The sequence below is a fragment of the Carcharhinus amblyrhynchos genome, chromosome 21 (genome assembly GCF_965287045.1).
Source record: "Carcharhinus amblyrhynchos chromosome 21, sCarAmb.v2.hapA, whole genome shotgun sequence".
NCBI lineage: Eukaryota > Metazoa > Chordata > Chondrichthyes > Carcharhiniformes > Carcharhinidae > Carcharhinus > Carcharhinus amblyrhynchos.
The window spans coordinates 20,304,311-20,322,462 of record NC_137344.1 but is presented as its reverse complement, the minus strand read 5'-3'; the positions used below and the strand labels follow the sequence as shown (position 1 = coordinate 20,322,462).

General features: G+C 42.0%; 1 protein-coding gene across 2 annotated transcripts; it reads right to left on the bottom strand.

The window, feature by feature from the left end:
- Positions 1-717: 717 nt before the first annotated feature.
- LOC145356466 (uncharacterized) lies at positions 718-15,076 on the bottom strand. 2 transcript variants are annotated; one of them, XM_080209202.1, is made up of 4 exons: positions 15,004-15,076; positions 14,560-14,650; positions 5,058-5,187; positions 718-1,369 (listed from the first exon to the last, which is right to left on the bottom strand). In XM_080209202.1, the coding sequence occupies exons 1-4, from the start codon at positions 15,013-15,015 to the stop codon at positions 1,114-1,116; spliced, it is 489 nt and encodes a 162-aa protein (XP_080065328.1). In that variant the 5' UTR covers positions 15,016-15,076; the 3' UTR covers positions 718-1,113. The 2 variants fall into 2 exon arrangements, with proteins under 2 accessions (XP_080065328.1, XP_080065329.1); XM_080209203.1 differs by having other exon boundaries at positions 14,812-15,045.
- Between the last annotated feature and the right edge of the window lie 3,076 nt (positions 15,077-18,152).

The window sequence follows — 18,152 nt, the reverse complement described above, 5'->3', positions numbered from 1 at the left end:
CACCATGGATTTATTGGCTTTTCCCAGTTGATCTTCGGGCTCAGTGAATTTTTTGCCTCTTTGCTGTGAACAGAGGAGACATCGACAGGCCACATTTAGTAAAAGCCAAGAGGCCACGCTCAGGAGAGGCCGGCAGGCCACGCTCAGGAGAGGCCGGCAGGCCACATGTAGCTGGCAGGTCACATTTAGGAGATGCCGACAGGCCACATTTAGGAGACGCCAGCAGGCCACGCTCAGGAGAGGCCGACAGGCCACATTTAGGAGACGCCGACAGGCCACATTTAGGAGACGCCGACAGGCCACATTTAGGAGACGCCGACAGGCCACATTTAGGAGACGCCGACAGGCCACATTTAGGAGACGCCGACAGGCCACATTTAGGAGAGACCAGAGACGCTCAAGACCTTCTTCACTCCAGCGAGGGAGTTTTGAATTGAAGTCAAAATTCACCTGGCCAGAAACCAAATACCATGAAAACCTGGGCCATGACTTTGCGAACAATGCTAATAAAGAGCAAGGATGCACAATTTATATTTTCCAAAGAAACAGAACCCTGACTCTCAGGGGAAAATACATGGCTGCAATGTTGAGCATTGAGCTTATCCACTTATTCTATTTTTTTAAAAATTGTTCATGTCAATATTAAACACCTTAACACTGCAGACAGAACCTAGGAAATCAGGCATAGAAGGAATCACTAGCAACCAGCAGCTGATGTCTATTCAACAGCAATGACAGTAGATTTATTGACTGTATATAATACAATGAGAGTATGTTGGTAGGACTAACATTGACAGAGGAACACAATACTTCTTGGAAGTGTAAGAGGCATTCTCGCTTTAAGTAACTACAGCTGAAGCCAGTTACATTGGAATATTCTGGCAGAAATAACATCCATCTAGCAAAGCATTCCTTACACAAAATTTATTTATACTGAATGCATTAAATGATGGATGAGAAAATGCCCAATTTAGAGAAACATCCCCATTGATCAAGTTGCTGCAAAAGATGCATCAACTGTACTAGCATGTAATAGAATGCACAAAGAAACTTCGAAAGTCCGAATAGTTATTTATCAAGAATCAGCAGTGTCTGGCTTTAGATTGACGGAGTTTAGGTGCTTGGTTTGACAACTTGCTTTTTCACTTTACGGACCACGACTCGTGTTCTGCGGGGCCCATCGCTACCCAACTTCTCGTGTGTGGATTGGACCCGCCTCTCACCAATGCGGGCGGCATGTCGGGAAGCCTTTAGCTCATCCACAAACAGCTCGACTCCCTCAAACTTGTTGGTCAGTTCAATCAGTCTCTCTTTCAAAGCATTAAACTCTTTGTAGAGGTCATCAAGTGCTTCGGAAAGTGTGTGAATCCTGCACGAGAACAAAGGAAAAGGGAAAAAAAGTGTTGTTACTATTCTGAAGGAGACTGAAAACATAACTCTGGATTTAATCAATGTCTTAACCTTTGTCAGAATGAACTTGAATTTTGTTGCAATACATTTAATAATTTGCCCTTTCACTTATCAGATGTATTATTGCTGGATGGAAAAGGAAAAATACACATAAAAGATGGACTGGCTGTAGACTGGGCATCGTCAATGAGAGTGATTAATGATTTCCAAATTTGATTGTCAGTAGGAATTTCAGTTTCCAATAAATTAAGTAAAAATGTAAGCATAGCTCCCTCAACTTATTGGTAGATAATTTTTTAAAAAACTCTTTTGTGAGACATGATGTCCCAGCCACGGACATGGCTGGCCAGCACTTATTGCCCATCCCTAGTTGAGATGATGATGATGACAACTGAATGGTTTGCTAGGCCTTTTCAGTGGACATTTGAGAGTCAATCACATTGCTATGGCTCTGGAATTACACGTAGGCTAAACCAGGTAAGGATGTCAGATTTCCTTCCCTAAAAGAACATTAGTGAACAAGATGGGATTTTCCAAATGGTTTCGTGGTCTTCAGTAGATTCTTAATTCCAGATTTTTTTTTTAAACTGAATCCAAATTCCATTATCTCCTGTGTTTGGTTTCGAACCCAGGTCTTCAGAACATTAGCTGAGTTTCTGGATTAATAGTCTAGCATTAATGCCACTAGGCCATCGCCTCTCCTTCGATGATGTGGTACTAATCCAAACAGATAATGCCAGGTTCAGTCCCTACAATAGGCTCAGTTGGTCAGATTAGTTTCCGTACACTCAGATTACGACTACACCAAGAATTAGCTGGGATCTGCTCCTTCTTATCCCTTGAGTAGTTCAAAATGTGTGAATATTTAATGAGATCAGAATCATGCTCAGTCTCCTGCCGTGCTCCAAGCCGCTATTGGGTAACCAACCAATTCTGGCTGCCTGGGCTCACGTGCACCAAGAATGGATATTCATGCATCCAAAGCCCAGGGCAGTCTTGGGAACAGTGCTTTCAGTGCGAGGAGAAAAGATGAGGAAATAAAACCGTTTAACAATTGCATTGTAACTATTTTCTAGATTATTTGTTCATAAGACCTTTTTAAATAAAAATTAACCACCGCTATAGTTTGACAAGATTTATTAAGGCATCTCCTGTTATGATTAGGCAATCCCAGTGCCCCCCTCATGAAATACATTCAGGCAACAACACATGTAGAACAAAAAACAAAGAACAACACAGCACGGGAAACAGGCCCTTCAGCCCAACGAGCCCGCGCCGCCATCTTAACAATGTGTTTTTCCTCCTCCACCCTTGACCCATGTCTATACTTATGGTACCCCCATTGGAAACCAGATTAAGGGGACAATAATTTAGGGACAATTTGTTACACCAATCAGCCTAAGAGCACATCTTTGGGGTGTGGGAAGAAACCAGAGCACCCGGAGGAAACCCACGCAACCACAGGGAGAAGTCACTAATAAATCTCACACATGTCTGTTCACCGTTTGATTAATGTGCACAGAATTGTTGAATCTAAGCTTCATGTTTTGATTTGATTTGATTTATTATTGTCACATGTATCAGTATACAGTGAGAAGTATTGTTTCTTGCACAGTATACAATCAAAGCATACCGTTCATAGAATACATAGGGGAGAAGGAAAGGAGAGGGTGCAGAATATAGTTCATTGAAAGATCAGCTTAGTATCAGATCGATCCATTCAAAAGTCTGATGGCAGCAGGGAAGAAGCTGTTCCTAAATTGGTTGATACGTGACCTCAGACATTGGTACCTTCTGTGATAAGGGCACCAGGAGATATGGAACCAATGTGGGTAAATGGAACAGAGATACAGCTCACAAATGAGCTTAGTGAAGAATAGGTTCAAGCAAGGCAATTCTGTTCTAAATGTTTAGCCTCCATTACAGGCACCTCACAACAGAGGAGAAACAGCACAGAAGCATGAATAGATTGTGTAGTGATAGAGGAATTAGGATTTGAGAGTGGGATTGGTGATTTTACTTGTTCTAGCTTTCAAATTGCCATGTCAGACAGACAAATCTGCAGTGCCAAATAGATGGGAAATTTGACTGTGACCAAATGTGAAAACAGCTGAATATCTTTCTGGATGTTCATATGTTTGAATGATTCCGCAGCTACGTTAGCCTTCCGGGATCCACGGGATCCATTGGTAAGTAAATCAGATTGAATCAAGTAACAACAGTCAAAAGCCTGAAGATACACTGGTGGAATTAACAAAACATTTAATAAATAAAGCAGTCTGTAATATGAAATCAATAATCTGTAAATTTAAATATTAGTAGAGATAAATGTGGATTATGAGGCTGAAAGTAGTCCAACTATTTCAAAATGCTATTGGGAGTACAGGCAGCACAGTGGTCGGCGTTGTTGCCTCACAGTGCCAGGGATCCGGGTTCAATTCCCGGCTTGGGTCACTGTCTGTGCAGAGACTACACATTCACCCTGTGTCTATGTGGGTTTCCTCCCACAGTCTGAAAGATGTGCAGGTCAGGTACATTGGCCATGCTAAATTCTCCCTCAGTGTATCTGAACAGGCATTGGATTGGGGTGACTAGGGGATTTTCACAGTAACTTCATTGCAGTGTTAATGTAAGTCTATTTGTGACACTAATAAATAAACTTAAAAAACTGTGATGTTCTATTGAAGTGGGGATACTGTGAGGTCGTCCCCTCTGGTGGGGGAGACTAGAACTACAGGACAACTGGTGAATAAAATGTTTCCCTTTTCAGATGGAGATGAAGAGAATGTTTTTCTTTCAGAGTGTGATTAATCTGTGGAATTCTCTTCTCCAGAAAGCAGTGGAGGCTGGATCATTGAATATCTTCAAGGCTGAGTTGGATAAATTGTTGATTGGTAAGAGAAACAAAGGTTATAAAGGAGGCAAACAGGAAGGTGGAGTTGAGACCACAAACAGATCAGCCCCCATGACCTTATCAAAGAGTGGAGCTGCCTCAAAGGGCAGAATGGTCTAATCCTGCTCCTGAGGATCTGTTCCTATATATGTTCCTATGTTTGCCAACCTGTGACATGTATCTGTGTTTTCACATGTGCAGTACTGAGCAGTTTAAAAATATGAATGTCTATCATGAAAAACAGATATTTAACAAATCCAGGAAGCTGAATTATTACTTCCATTCAGCACTTCATAAATATTGGAACTGAGCCCTTTAATGTTAATGTCATCAAATTGATGAAGTGAAAGTCAGAAGGCCATCCTGAAACTCTCAAAAGTCCTGACTTTACAAGGTTGGTTTTCCCTTTCATCTTCCCTCCTACTGCGCCTGTTCCCCAGCTCACTTCTTTTCCTGTCTGCTGTGGGGCGCACGTAGCCTCCACTAGAACCAGCTGAAATGGCCCAAATGGGACTGAGTCCATTTCTCATCCTTTCCCTTAGTGATTCATCACAGTAATGAACTTCGAGTGTTCCTCTCGCTGTCCCAGGAACACCAACATCTACTTTGCAAAAAACTTGGCTGTCCTGTTTCCCTGGTCTGGGCGACTAGTTAGCCTTCAAAAGTACTTCATTGGCTTTGTGAGCTTCTGGGGCCGGGGTTGTGAAATGTTCTACAAAAATGCAAGTTATTTCTTCCTTTGCGAAACACTTACCGTCCATAGTCTGGCAGCACGGTTTGATGATCGTACAGGAGCAAGTCTTTAATCTGGGTCATGATAGCAAATTTCCAGTTGTCCAGAACATTGGTGAGGTTTGCACACCCTCGTATATTCACTTTCTTGGCTATTGATTAAAAGCACAATGTAATTAGAGTTTCATTATTTCTCATAAGGTCACCAAGGTAGCATCCACTCATTCCAGTCTCCCATTCACTTAATGCAGAATCAAAGAACAGTTCTGTGATTTAAAGCCTATTATTATATGTAGAAAATATGATCAAAAAGAGAGACTCTGACAAGCCAGATAGATAATGTTGGGGAAAGGAAGAAAAATCCTGGTATGTTAGAGAAAATTTTAAATTATTGGACATTTAAGACACTGACAGAACTCCCAGCATTAAGGTAAATGACAATAAGCTAACAAGGGAGCAGTTTGCACACATGTGAAATGCAGTAAGAAATTTAAACAAGAGGTAATGATTTAAAACATATATGTTGATATTTTGAATGTATTAAATGACTTTCTAAATGTATTTTATAAAAGTCACTGTTCACTTCAGCCAAAGGCAGATTGTGGCGAGACATGATGGTAAAGGGCATAAGGACAAGCACCACATTCTAAGAGAACAATGAAAAACCTTAAAAATGTGCAAGCTTTATCAATAAAGTTTCTAAAGGCAGAACATTCAAGGCAATTTCATGAATAGGATCAATTCACTGCCCAGATAAGATGGACGCGGGATGATGTATTAGTCTGGTGTGGCAATGACCGAGAGGGGAACTTTTGGGAATGTTAACTTTGAACTTAGTGGCCAGGCGTCTGGTTGCCAAGTAATACAGGGGGTTGAGTTAGCCAAAAGGGAAGGACTAATTATGGACTAATGAAATACCTTCATACCAGAGGGTAAGATGCAATTGGCTAGAGTATGTGCCAGGTTATTTTAATGATTTATGTATATTGAAGATGATTGATTCAAAAGGTAATGAAAAGGTGAGAGAATTTGATAAGAGAAGTGTATAATTTTTCTATCTTGAACTGTATACATTGGAATTTATTGGAGATGTCTGGCTGCTCTATGCCTGGAGGGTCCAAGATGCTTCAATAATTTCTTCCAGTGATCGCTGGTCAAATAAAAGATACTTCTTTGAAGTGGGACATTGGCTTTTGAGAGTTTCATATTGCCTGAAGTTTCGGTGATACCCAGCCATACCTCACTACAGATAATCTGGTGCCAGCTCTCCTGCTACAATCCTGTAGGTTAGCTGCTTGGTGGTCACAAAGAGAAGTCATCTTTCTCTCCCTGAGGAGCAATTTGGGATTGTGTGTCGAGCTTTCCAATATTCTGATCTAGAACAGGACTATAATCCATTTGACCAACCGGGCTTGGAGTTCAAAACCAGAATAAATCCCTGCTACCTGAATCACTCAACTGATTTGCTCATTAATGCCTGCCTAACTCTTTCTTGTTATTGGCCTCAATTACTCCCCTAGATAGTCATAGAATCACAGAATCCTTACAATGTAGAAGGAGGCCATTCACTCCATTGAGTCTGCACTGACTCTCCAATAGAACATTTTACCCAGGCCCTATTCTCGTATCGCCATATACTTACCCAGCTAATCCCCCTAATCTATATATCTTGGGACAATAAGGGGCAATTTAGCATGGACAATCAACCTAACCAGCACGTCTTTTACTTTTAGAATAGACCTACCATATATTAAGCTGATCTTTCTCTACACCTTAACTGTGACTGCAATGCTATATTCTGCACCCTGTCCACCCCATGTACTCTAGAACAGTATGTTCTGTCTATATAGCGAGCAAGAAACAATACTTTTCATTGTTCCCCAATACATGACAATAATAAATCGAGTCAAAAATCAAAATCTTTGCATGTGGGAGGAAACTGGAGCACCCAAAGGAAATCCGTACATACATGGGGTGAGCGTGCAAACTCCACACAGTCATCCGAGGCTGGAATTGAACTCGAGTCCCCCATGTTAGAAATGGGTTAACTGCAACCTTCCACCTTGGACCTAATTTGTATGTTAATTGTTTAATAATACTCATCAGGATATATAAAGGGGGCATTGGGTGTTGGGTTTGGAGTTGTAAAAGAGAGTAAAGTGAGTTTGTGAAGAATCTGGACTTGCAGCATCTTTTATTACTGGACTGCAACTGAGAAACTTAAAACCTGATGCTGTGAGGCAGCAGTGCTAACCACTGTGCTGCTCTACTAAATGTTCATTCCAAACGTCCAACCCACTTTGTGTGAAATAATTATCTGGTTCAATTCAGTAGTCAATCCTCCTGAAGCTCCATTTCAGAGTCCCTTTGCTGTCATTCTGCGAAAATCTCAGGGTTCCGTTATGCAGAACAAGTAGGGTAGATAGAGACTAAGTATTACCACTGTCAGGGAAGTCTAGAACAAAGGGAGCAAAATCTAAAAATTAGAACCAGACCTTGCAGGGGTGTAAGTCTGAAACCGGTCTGCACACCCAGGTAGCTTAAAGTTTGCAACTCCCTTCCACAAATGGCGATTGATGTTCAGTCGATAAGTTCAATCTGAAATTGATAGGCTTTTGTTATCCAACGTTACCGATGATGTGGAAATGCTGGTGTCGGACTGGGGTGGGCACAGTAAGAAGTCTCACAACACCAGATTGAAGTCCAACAGGTTTATTTGGAATTACAAGCTTTCAGAGTGCTGCTCCTTCATCAGGTGAGTCCACACATTGGCTCCAAAAGCTTGTGATTCCAAATAAACCTGTTGGACTTTAACCTGGTGTTGTGAGACTTCTTACTGTGTCCAACATTACCGAGGGATAAGACCAAATGTGATTATGTAACAACTCAAGATAGATATACTTGGTCTTTTTTGAAAAAGAAATCACCTGCTTCTTGCATGAAACTGCTTATTATTCATCAAAATACTTCCATTTGAATCTGGGAACACAATATACCTCTGCTACTGTTGACCTGATTATCTGAGATTGAAGGCAGGGAGGAAGCTTTCAGGAAGAAAAGGAAAAGCCTTTTTGGGGGGGATAGAATGAAAATCAAACAAGGTATTTAGCCTCCTGGATTTTCCATGACACAGAGGAATGTAAGATGGATGTGATTACAAAGTGTAGGTGCAGTGAATGGGTTAGAGCTTGCTTCAAGGATTCAACTTTTTTTGAAACAGATGTTGAAGAATGATGGTTGACTTCAGACAAAGCACAATCTTCCAGCTGCACTATATTAAAAGCAGAGGCAACTTGGCCCAAACGAACAGTTTATGCATCAACCTGTCCCAGAAAAAGATCAGCAAATGCAACCTGAAATGAGATTAAATTCCAGCGAGCTGCTGGACTCCTTTTCAGGAATGTGATGTTCTGTTTAGCCAATAAGTCCATCTTCCTTCTTTAAAAACTAAAAACAACCCAGGTAGAAATTGACAGCATTCCCCTCGTGCACTTTAACCTTTTCAACTATTCAAGCCATCTGGAACTTGCATTGCCTACTATTAACTAAAGCAAAAAGCAAGAGCAAGCTTTGTCAGTCAGACTGTGGGATACTGCGAGCCCTGGCGTAGACATTTTCACTTTCAAAGCATTCACCTCTCATCTGTTTGGGAAGATATTAGCCTTTCTGAAAGGAGCAGGAATCAATCGGAGCTAGTGCAAAGTGTGGAGAAGTTTATAGAAAAAGGTTCCACACAGAGGGTGAGATTCCCTCTCTCTCTTCCCCCACCAGCAGCATGTATTCTCATGGTGGAGGCAGCTCACCATGGATGCTGGTGGGATCTTCCCATTCATTGAACATAGAATAAATGATCATAGCATCCCAGCAGTGCAGAAGGAGGCCATTCGGCCCATCAAGCCTACACCATCAACAATCCCACCTAGCCCCTATCCCTGTGACCCCACAAATTTACCCTGCTAGTCCCCCTGACACTAAGGAGCAATTTAGCACAGCCAATCAACCTAACCAGCACATCTTTCAGACCGTGGAAGGAAACAGACACAGGGAGAAAGTGAAAACTCCACACAGTGACCCAAGCCAGGAATTGAACCTGGGTCCCTGGCGCTGTGATGCAGCAATGCTAACCACTGTGCCACCATGCTTTTATGTTTTATTTCTGTGCTTTCTCTGCTCTAACCATTTAAGGGCTCCATTGATGTTAACGCCATTTTGTGTGGCTCGCCTGGCCCACCACCAGCCCCAGAGAGATTGTCTTTAATAGGACCTGAACAGCGTCAAGGGCTGGGAAATGCCACCCTAAATGTTTACGTCTTTCAGATTCTGGCTAATTTGTTGTCTATTTCTACGTTTGACTATGAGGGGGGGAAATCATTGTAGAATAACGAGTTAATAGTGATGTTAATAAGGTCATGATGATATTCATAAAATTATGGAATTCCTACAGCCCATCAAGCCTGCATTGACTCTCTGACAACCTCTTACCCAGGCCCACTCTCACCCTATCTATCTCTCTAACGCCATACATTTACCCTGCTAATCCCCCAACCTATACTTCTTAGGACATTATGGGGCAATTTATCATGGCCAATCCACCTAAGCTACACATTTTTGGACTGTGGGAGGAAACCAGAGCACCCATAGGAAAACCATGAAGACACGGGCAGAATGTGCAAACTCCACACATACAGTAACCCAAGACCAGAATCAAACCCTGACCCTGGTGTTGTGAGACAGCACTGCTAACCACAGAGCCACTCCTTTAACAATGTAACTGTGACATCAGGGCCATGATTTTACAAGCCCTTTTACCCAGTGGGATATTACAGACCCCCTGAAGTAACAGAAATTTAAATGGCCCAGCCCATTTGCCTGAGAGAGACACACCATTGCAGGGCCAAAAGATCCTGGCTCCAGGATTCATGTGACTAAGAGGCTCAAAGAGAGATAAGCACAGAACAGTCTGTGTCCTGAAGACTATGTCTTTGTAAATTGTTCTTAATAAACCATTTGCAGTTAAACTATAGCGACAATCTCAAGTGTGTCATAGCAGAAGCAAAGCCTCATCAAGACACAGTAAGCCAAGAGAACATGATTACAGTAAAACCTCACTCAAGCTCAGCAGCAACACTGAAACTAAGATTTTACTCCTATCTGTAGAAAAATATTAAAGAGTTATGATCATACTCCAAGTGTCAGAAGATGAAGCAGTTTATCTCGCTATCAGCACGGGTTTACAAACCAGGCAATAACAAAGGTGAGGTTGCTTGTTTTAAAAAAAAAGCAAGTGCTCAAACTTGGCCACTCTTAAACTGAATTTATTTGTTCTTTTGAAGCAAAGTCACAAAGACACTAGAATCTTGAATCAGAATTGATTATTGTTTCAGTGGAATGGTAATCAATTAAAATGATTTAAATTTGAACCCAATTTAGTGGCATGGGGTCGATACTCATCAGGTCCAATTGAATATCCAAGTTAATGACAGACTGGTTCTTCCTTACTGGAATAATGTCACCTCAGCTTTAAACTAATTGTTAAGTTTTAGACTTACAGTGCTCTGATAAACCATGGCAGAGTTCTTCTGCGGTTTCAGAGATACTAATAGAATTGTCCCTTCAACCCTCAAGGTCCTGGCCAGAACCACCTCAATCCAGGAGACCACAATGCTTTCTCTCACATTGTAACAGCCTCCAACCATGCACTGCTGCAACACTAAAGCCACAGGATAAGAAGCCCCTACCATGGATTTGTTAATCCCTGCTGAAATTTTACTTTGTTTTGCGGAAGCCTCTGCAAAACTGGAGTTCTGGAGTATTCAGATCCTGGTTTAGCTTGTGGCTGTCGCAATCGACTGCTGTTGAATTTAAGTTGTGTTGTGCTAAATACAAGAGGAATTTTGGTGTCAACATTGTTTGGTGCTTTTCTTCTAATTATATTGGTGAAATAGAGGTTGCACTCTGCAGATTAAGCAAATGGACATTTTCTTCTAGGGACTACATTGTTTTTTTTAAGATCAGGATTGTTGGTTTAAGTGATGCTTTATGTTAATGGACCAGGCCATTAAGGTCCGACATGTGTCAACCTATACTTGTGGTACTCTTATACCTGCCATTGGTTTCATTTCATTCACAAGCAGTGGGGACAAAATTGCTCAGTTACCTGGCTACAGATGGGGTTTGCCCCATCATGAAGTAAAGTATTGGATTCTTCATGTGGTGGACTCTAAACTGATGATGCCAAGGTAACCTGTGAAACTTTCACATTATGTTATATTGTTTTACAATTTGATTTTAAAGATTGATTGAGCCACTTCCTCTGCTTTAACATCATGACATGACCCCAGGGGTTTTCCTGTTTTACACACACATGTCAAACCATTAAGATAAAACTTGAAAACTGTGAAACTACTCATATTGGTCTTTATACATTTTTCCTCGAATAATCACATGAAGAATCACAATTATGGTTTGACTTTTCCTGCATGGGTTGCACATGGAATACTTCTGGAAGTAAGAAAGATTTGAATTGGTTTCTGTAGCTTGTTTGAGAGCCTCAGGTTTACAGACAGAGGTATCACACTCATCTTTGAGTTAGCAGAAACCCCATTTTCAAAACCTAAGCGCATAATCCATGCCAACAATGCAGTGTAGTACAGTAACATTTTGTTATCCATCTTTCTCTATTAACTGGTATTTTGAGGTCAGATCTGTTCTTTGACTGGTTTTGTGAAACTCACTGACTGGAAATCTTATCACCGTTCATGCCAGCGGGATTTTCCCATCCCGCTGCAGTGAACAGAGATTTGGCTGGCCACCAAATGTGCTGACGTTGTGGTTGCCAGAGTGTGGCATGAACAGCAGCTAAGATTGCGCCCACTGGTAATGGTTATGAGCGGCCTGTCCTGGTGCCCCAGTCTCAGCCTCCCATTGTTCTACAGTACAAATCTCCCCTCAGCACCACTCACTAAATTTATATGTTCATGCACCTCTTGAGGCCTCAATTGCTACATCCTGGAGCTTTCTCACTGAATGAAAACAGGGAAGTCACTTCACATTTCAGTTAGCCAAAATATTTTGATTACCCTGCTCCCCCGCATTCCCAGAGCATGCTGGATAACAGAGGTTTTTCTGCATGGGGGGAGTGATGCAGTCTCGGAGGTGTCATTTCGCAGATGAGATGTTAGACTGAGTCTGCCCTCTCAGATATTGTAAAAGATCCTGTGGCATCATTTGAAAATGAAAAGGGGATTTCTTCTTGTCTTCACCAATGATTATCCTCCAACCAACACCCAAAATGGCGATCATGCCAGCCAGTGATCTCCTCTCAGGCAGTATAAATTGTTGCTTCCTTTCTCACCATGGGCAGCACAGTGGTTAGCATTGCTGCCTCACAGTGCCAGGGACCCAGGTTTAATTCTGACCTTGGGTCACTGTCTGTGCAAAGTTTTCTCCCTATGTCTGCGTGTGTTTCCTCCCATACGCCACAGATGTGAAGGTTAAGTGGATTGGCCATGATAAATTGCCCCTTAGCATCAGGGGGAGTAGCAGGGTAAATACATGGGACTGTGGGGATAGGTTCTGGGTGGGACTCTAATGGGTGCAGGCTTGATGGGCCAAATGACTTCCTTCTGCACTGTAGAGTTTCTACGATTCTTTGAGATTTGGTATTCTTGCAAATTTGTCCTGATGAGTACAAAATTGAAAGCTTTGACAGCACGTCTCATATCAGAAAATTTCAAATGCTTTTTAGGGATGGAGCAAACTATAATTGAAATGTATTTTTTATTACTGAAAATTTCCCTGAGTTCAGGATGTAGAGGGGTGCAAAATTAGCATTGGATCTGCTGCCCGATAAATAGAGCACAAGATTAAAAATTAATGTCATAATATTTCGCACACCGTGCCATTATATGTCAACTCTTAGCTCCTAAAGCTTTGAGAATTCTAATCAAAACAAATCAATTTAAAAAAAACAAACCTGTTTTTCATTCTGTACATGTTAGACAACTTTCTAGCCAGTTGGTTGCTGGGTCTTAACTCTCTACAGAATAAATATTTAAACACACACTTAAGAAAAACAAATTATGCAGCCATAACAAGTAAATCCAAAACAAATTTAAATGTTAGCTGGTGATTGAAAGGTTTCTAATAAACGCTGCAACTATTACATTTTAGGCAGTGATGTGATCAACTCAAAAAAGGTGATTTTAACAGGAATAACTTTAACAAAACCACATGGACTTTTAAGTGTAAAGTTTTGTTCAACATTAAAATACCAGGAAAACCATAATAATACTGTTGATACAACCAGCTTGGCTCAAAGTTTATTAGTCACAAGTAAGCTTACATTAACACTGCAATGGAGCTACTGTGAAAATCCCCTAGTCACCACACTCTGGCACCTGTTCAGGTACACTGAGGGAGAACTTAGCCTGGCCATTGCACCTAACCAGCACGTCTTTCGGACTGTGGGAGGAAACCCTCGCAGACTCGGGGAGAACATGCAGACTCCACAAGGACAGTGACCCAAACAGGGAACCAAACCCAGGTCCCTAGTGCTGCAAGGCAATAGCTCAGATAATATGAATTAAAATAAAGTCTAATTGTAACGATTTATTTTGAAGTAAATTCTCTGCCAAATATAACTCATTGGAATGCTTATCTAACAAATCTACTCTCCCAGTTCGGTTAAAGAAGATCCTCACCTCCACTTGATACCTCTTAAATTCAGTTTGTGGGCAATCAGAGGGGAGAACCCAGCCTGACATTCTGCTTAATCATATTGATGTTGCATTAGTCTATGTATGGCATACTATGGGGGTTACCCTATTAAGTCCTAAATATGTAGCAAATTGGAACTATAAATGATTTTTCACTTCTAATTAGCATCACAGTTGGCAATGAGACTGGCATTCACCCCTCAAGGAATAAATGAGCAGAAACATGGTGCTTTTTCTTCAATGTGTGAACTCCCTCCTGTTTTAAAAGGAATCAGCATTAAACTATGAAAATTATGCAGATCTGGATATTGAGATTTTAAAGATACCTAATTTATTTTAATCCTTATCATAAGTGCCCAATCCCTATCAAATAGCATTGGGAGTGCAGAACAGTAGTCTGCTAAGACACACTTGCTCTATCCTCCTCAATGCTTATGCCAATAGATCTGTGTTCAATGTTCCCATTACATAAAATACATTACGTTTTGATTCATTTTCTTGGTATTCCAAAACAGATTTGGCGCATGACCGCCCCCCCTCCACCTTTAATGTTTCTTTAACCCTGTTTTGAAATTGACCCACAGGAGGAGTCCTTACATTAAAGGATTTTGGTGATACCAATGTTACCAATTTCCAGTTCCCTCCCACATCGCAGCGGTGTGAGGGTGAAGTTATTCAATTGCTCGTGTCTTTTTGTTCTGGGACTAACATTTCCACTGCACAGAGTCAGAGGATAATGCGCCCGCCCCCCCACAAGGCACTGAGCACTGCCACTGCTCTGTAAAAGTTGACAGTGAGGTCTCTTACCATCTGATCTGTAGTCCCATTCTCGGCTCCTTCGGGCGGAGGCGACTATGGCCAACAGCAGCAGCAGGAATAGCAACTTTTCCATCTGTCCCTGTGTGTGTGAGAGAGGGGGGAACAGCTCGGTTCAAACTGTGTCTGATCTCTCTCTCTCAATCGCTTCGCCACACTCATACAGGGTCGCCAGTCAGCAAATTAACATTAACTAAAACCGAGCGCCTCCCCACACCGTGAACCGAACTCAATCACCTTTACCTTTCACAACTCCCCCGAAAGTCTGCCCTGTAATTATTCCTCCTTTGATTTTTGTTTTAAAAAAGGAAGGGAACTTATTTGAATAGCACGGTTCTGCTCTATAATTGTTCTCTCACCACCACTAAACTTTTTTTAAAAAACAAAATAGCTGGCAAATAATGACAGCCCCCTACAAGTAAATCACAAACAAACCCCGGCTCCCATTGAGAAGATGTCAGGGAGATAATTGCAGATCTCTTTCCCTGGGGCTTCTGTGAGCTGCACCAGTCCCGGCTCCTCTCTGCCCGAGTCAGGCACTCCCCCTGCTTTGTTTCCTCGATTCAGATGGAGGGTCGCCAATGTTAATATACCCACTGGAAAAGAGATGAAACACGTGTCTCCAAAGGGCCAAGTACCGAGGCAATGTTTCTTGCAGCTCTTTGGAAATTAATTCTAACATTAATAAACCCTATAAACCAAGAGGGAAAATATAACTTGAGCTTGGTCAACAGATCTGAAACATGCTGCGAGGTAGCGTTAAATTTGAGTTTATTTGTTAGTGTCACAAATAGGCTTACATAAACACTGCAATGAAGTTACTGTGAAAATCTTGGAGTAGCCACACTCTGGCACCTGTTTGGGGACATTGAGGGAGAATTTAGCTTGGCCGGTGCACCTAACCAGCACATCTTTCAGACTGTGGGAGGAAACCGAAGCACCCAGAGAAACCCACGCGGACACAGGGAGAACCTGCAGACTCCGCACAGGCAGTGACCTAAGTTGGAAATTGAACCTGGGTCCCTGGTGCTGTGAGGCAGCAGTAATAACCACTGTGCCACCATGCCACTCCTTACTATTAATAAAATTCTCATGACTCAGAATATTCAATATAATAGGAATAACATCAAACTCATCAATCTGTTGCTTTTGTTACCTTTAGACTTGACTATTCCAACATACTACTTGCTGATCTTATTCAGCCTGCCCTGTCGAAAACTAAAGTCAACCCAACACTCTGCTGCCCCTGTCCTCACACCATTCTCACCATTCACTGCTGTGCTCACTTATTCCTATTGCTTCCCACTTAAGCAGTACCTCAATTATGAAATCATCATCCTTATTTTCCAATTCCTCAATGGCCACATCCCTCCCTATCTCTGCAACCTCCTCCAACCTCCAATTCTGATCCACATCCTGAATCCACTATTGGTGATTTTGTCTCGACTTGTTATTTGTGATACCCCAAGCACTGGAATTCCCTCCCTCTATCTCTCTTTCCTCCTTTAAGATGCTCCTAAAATCCTGCCCCCTCTGTCTGCACTTTTGATCATCCACCCTATCATCCCTTTACATGGCTTGGTGTTAAATTTTGCTTTATAATGTTGCTGTAAAGTACCTTGGAATGATTTATGTTAAAGATGCTTTAAATGAGAATGCGGTGATCCTGTTGGACTTGGGGAAAATCCCCCTGAAGTAACTTTTTGGAAATCTCTTTTGATAAGAATTTGTGATTTGATTTTGCTTGATTTAGCCTCATAGTTCCTGTGTTCCTGGAGAATATAGAAAAGAATCCTCACACACTGCAGCCAAGGAAAATATGCGTTAAAGGCATTATTGTTAAGGTTTGCACTTGCAACTAATGCTCTTTTCCTTCAATTCATAGTGAGTTGCATCTCCTGTGCTCAGAAACTTACAACGCTATGACTTTGGCACATTGAAAACAATTACTGCTCTTCACTTTTTCATTTAGTTTTGAGTAGTGGAAATCCAGCTGTACTTCTCACCATGTGCTCCTAATTTTTCTGAAGGATAGAAAACATGAAGAGAACATGCTCTTCAGGCTAAAACTGTCAATTGTGTTGATATAAATTTATAGAGAAGCAAAGAATAAGAACATAAGAACATAAGAAATAGGAGCAGGAGTAGGCCATCCAGCCCTTCAAGCCTGCCCCACCATTCAATAAGATCATGGCTGATCTGTCGTGGCTCAGTTCCACATTCCCGCCCTCTCCCCATAACCTTTAATCCCCTCTCTTATCAAAAACCCATCAACCCGCATCTTAAAAATATTTAGCGAGGCAGCCTCCACCACCTCAATGGGCAGAGAATTCCAGAGATTCACCACCCTTTGAGTGAAGAAGTTCCTCCTCAACTCCGTTCTAAACCGCCCCCCCTTTATCTTGAGGCTGTGCCACCTAGTCCTACTGTCCTTTCTGAGCGGGAAGAGTCTCTCCACCTCTATCCTATCCATCCCATTCATCATCTTATACGTCTCAATGAGATCTCCCCTCATTCTTCTAAACTCTAACGAGTACAAGCCTAGTTTATTCAGCCTCTCCTCATAGCTCAACCCCCTCAACTCCGGTATCAGCCTAGTAAACCTCCTCTGCACTCCCTCTAAGGCCAGAATATCCTTGCTTAAGTACGGCGACCAAAACTGCACACAGTACTCCAGCTGCGGCCTCACCAATGCCTTATACAGCCGCAGCAAGACCTCCCTACTTTTATATTCAATCCCCCTCGCTATGAAGGCCAACATCCCATTAGCCTTCCTGACCACCTGCTGCACCTGCAGGCTGGGTTTTTGCGACTCATGCACAAGGACCCCGAGGTCCCTCTGCACCGTTGCCTGCTGCAGTTTTTCGCCCCGTAAGTAATAGTCCTTCCTACCATCATTCCTACCAAAGTGGACCACCTCGCACTTGCCAACATTAAATTCCATTTGCCATTTCCTGGCCCATTCGCCCAGCCTATCTAGATCCTTCTGCAGACTCTCCACACCCTCCGCGCAATTTGCCGTTCCACCAGTCTTGGTGTCATCAGCAAATTTCGACACCATACACTCGGTTCCCTCCTCCAGATCATCTATATAATACAAATGTATAACCTGTTGTCAGCTATTTGACTTACACAATACTTGCATAATAAGGAAAGTCCAAAACCTTTAACAGTCTCTTTATGAAGTGAAGTCAAGGGTTATGAAGGGCAGAGAGCAGAGTGAAATTGAGGTCACAACCAGATTAACCATGATCTTATTGAAATGTGGAGCAGGCTTGAATGGCCCACTCCTGCTCCTAATTCCTATATTCCTATGAACATAATGCAGGTAAATTCAGGGATAAATTTTAAAAATCTCCCATTGCCACAGCACACGTACTGGCAATGAGATGGGGAACTGGAGAGCAGGGATAATTATCACCACTTGCACTAATCCAAGAAGGCTGGAACATGTCACATTCAAAGCAGTTTGTTCTCTAGACAAGAAATGTTCTTGTGATTATTAATCAGTTAAACCATTAATCAATGCGGCAGATTTCTGGTCATCTCGGTGGGCTGATTGCATTTGACATCTGATTTGGATC

Excerpts from the sequence above, each read along its gene's own strand:
- LOC145356466 (XM_080209202.1), bottom strand. Across the intron at positions 5,188-14,559 it reads ATGGGACTACAGATCAGATG|CCAAGAAAGTGAATATACGA; the intron begins GTAAGAGACCTC and ends TTTAATCAATAG. Across the intron at positions 1,370-5,057 it reads GTGCTGCCAGACTATGGACG|GATTCACACACTTTCCGAAG; the intron begins GTAAGTGTTTCG and ends GTTCTCGTGCAG.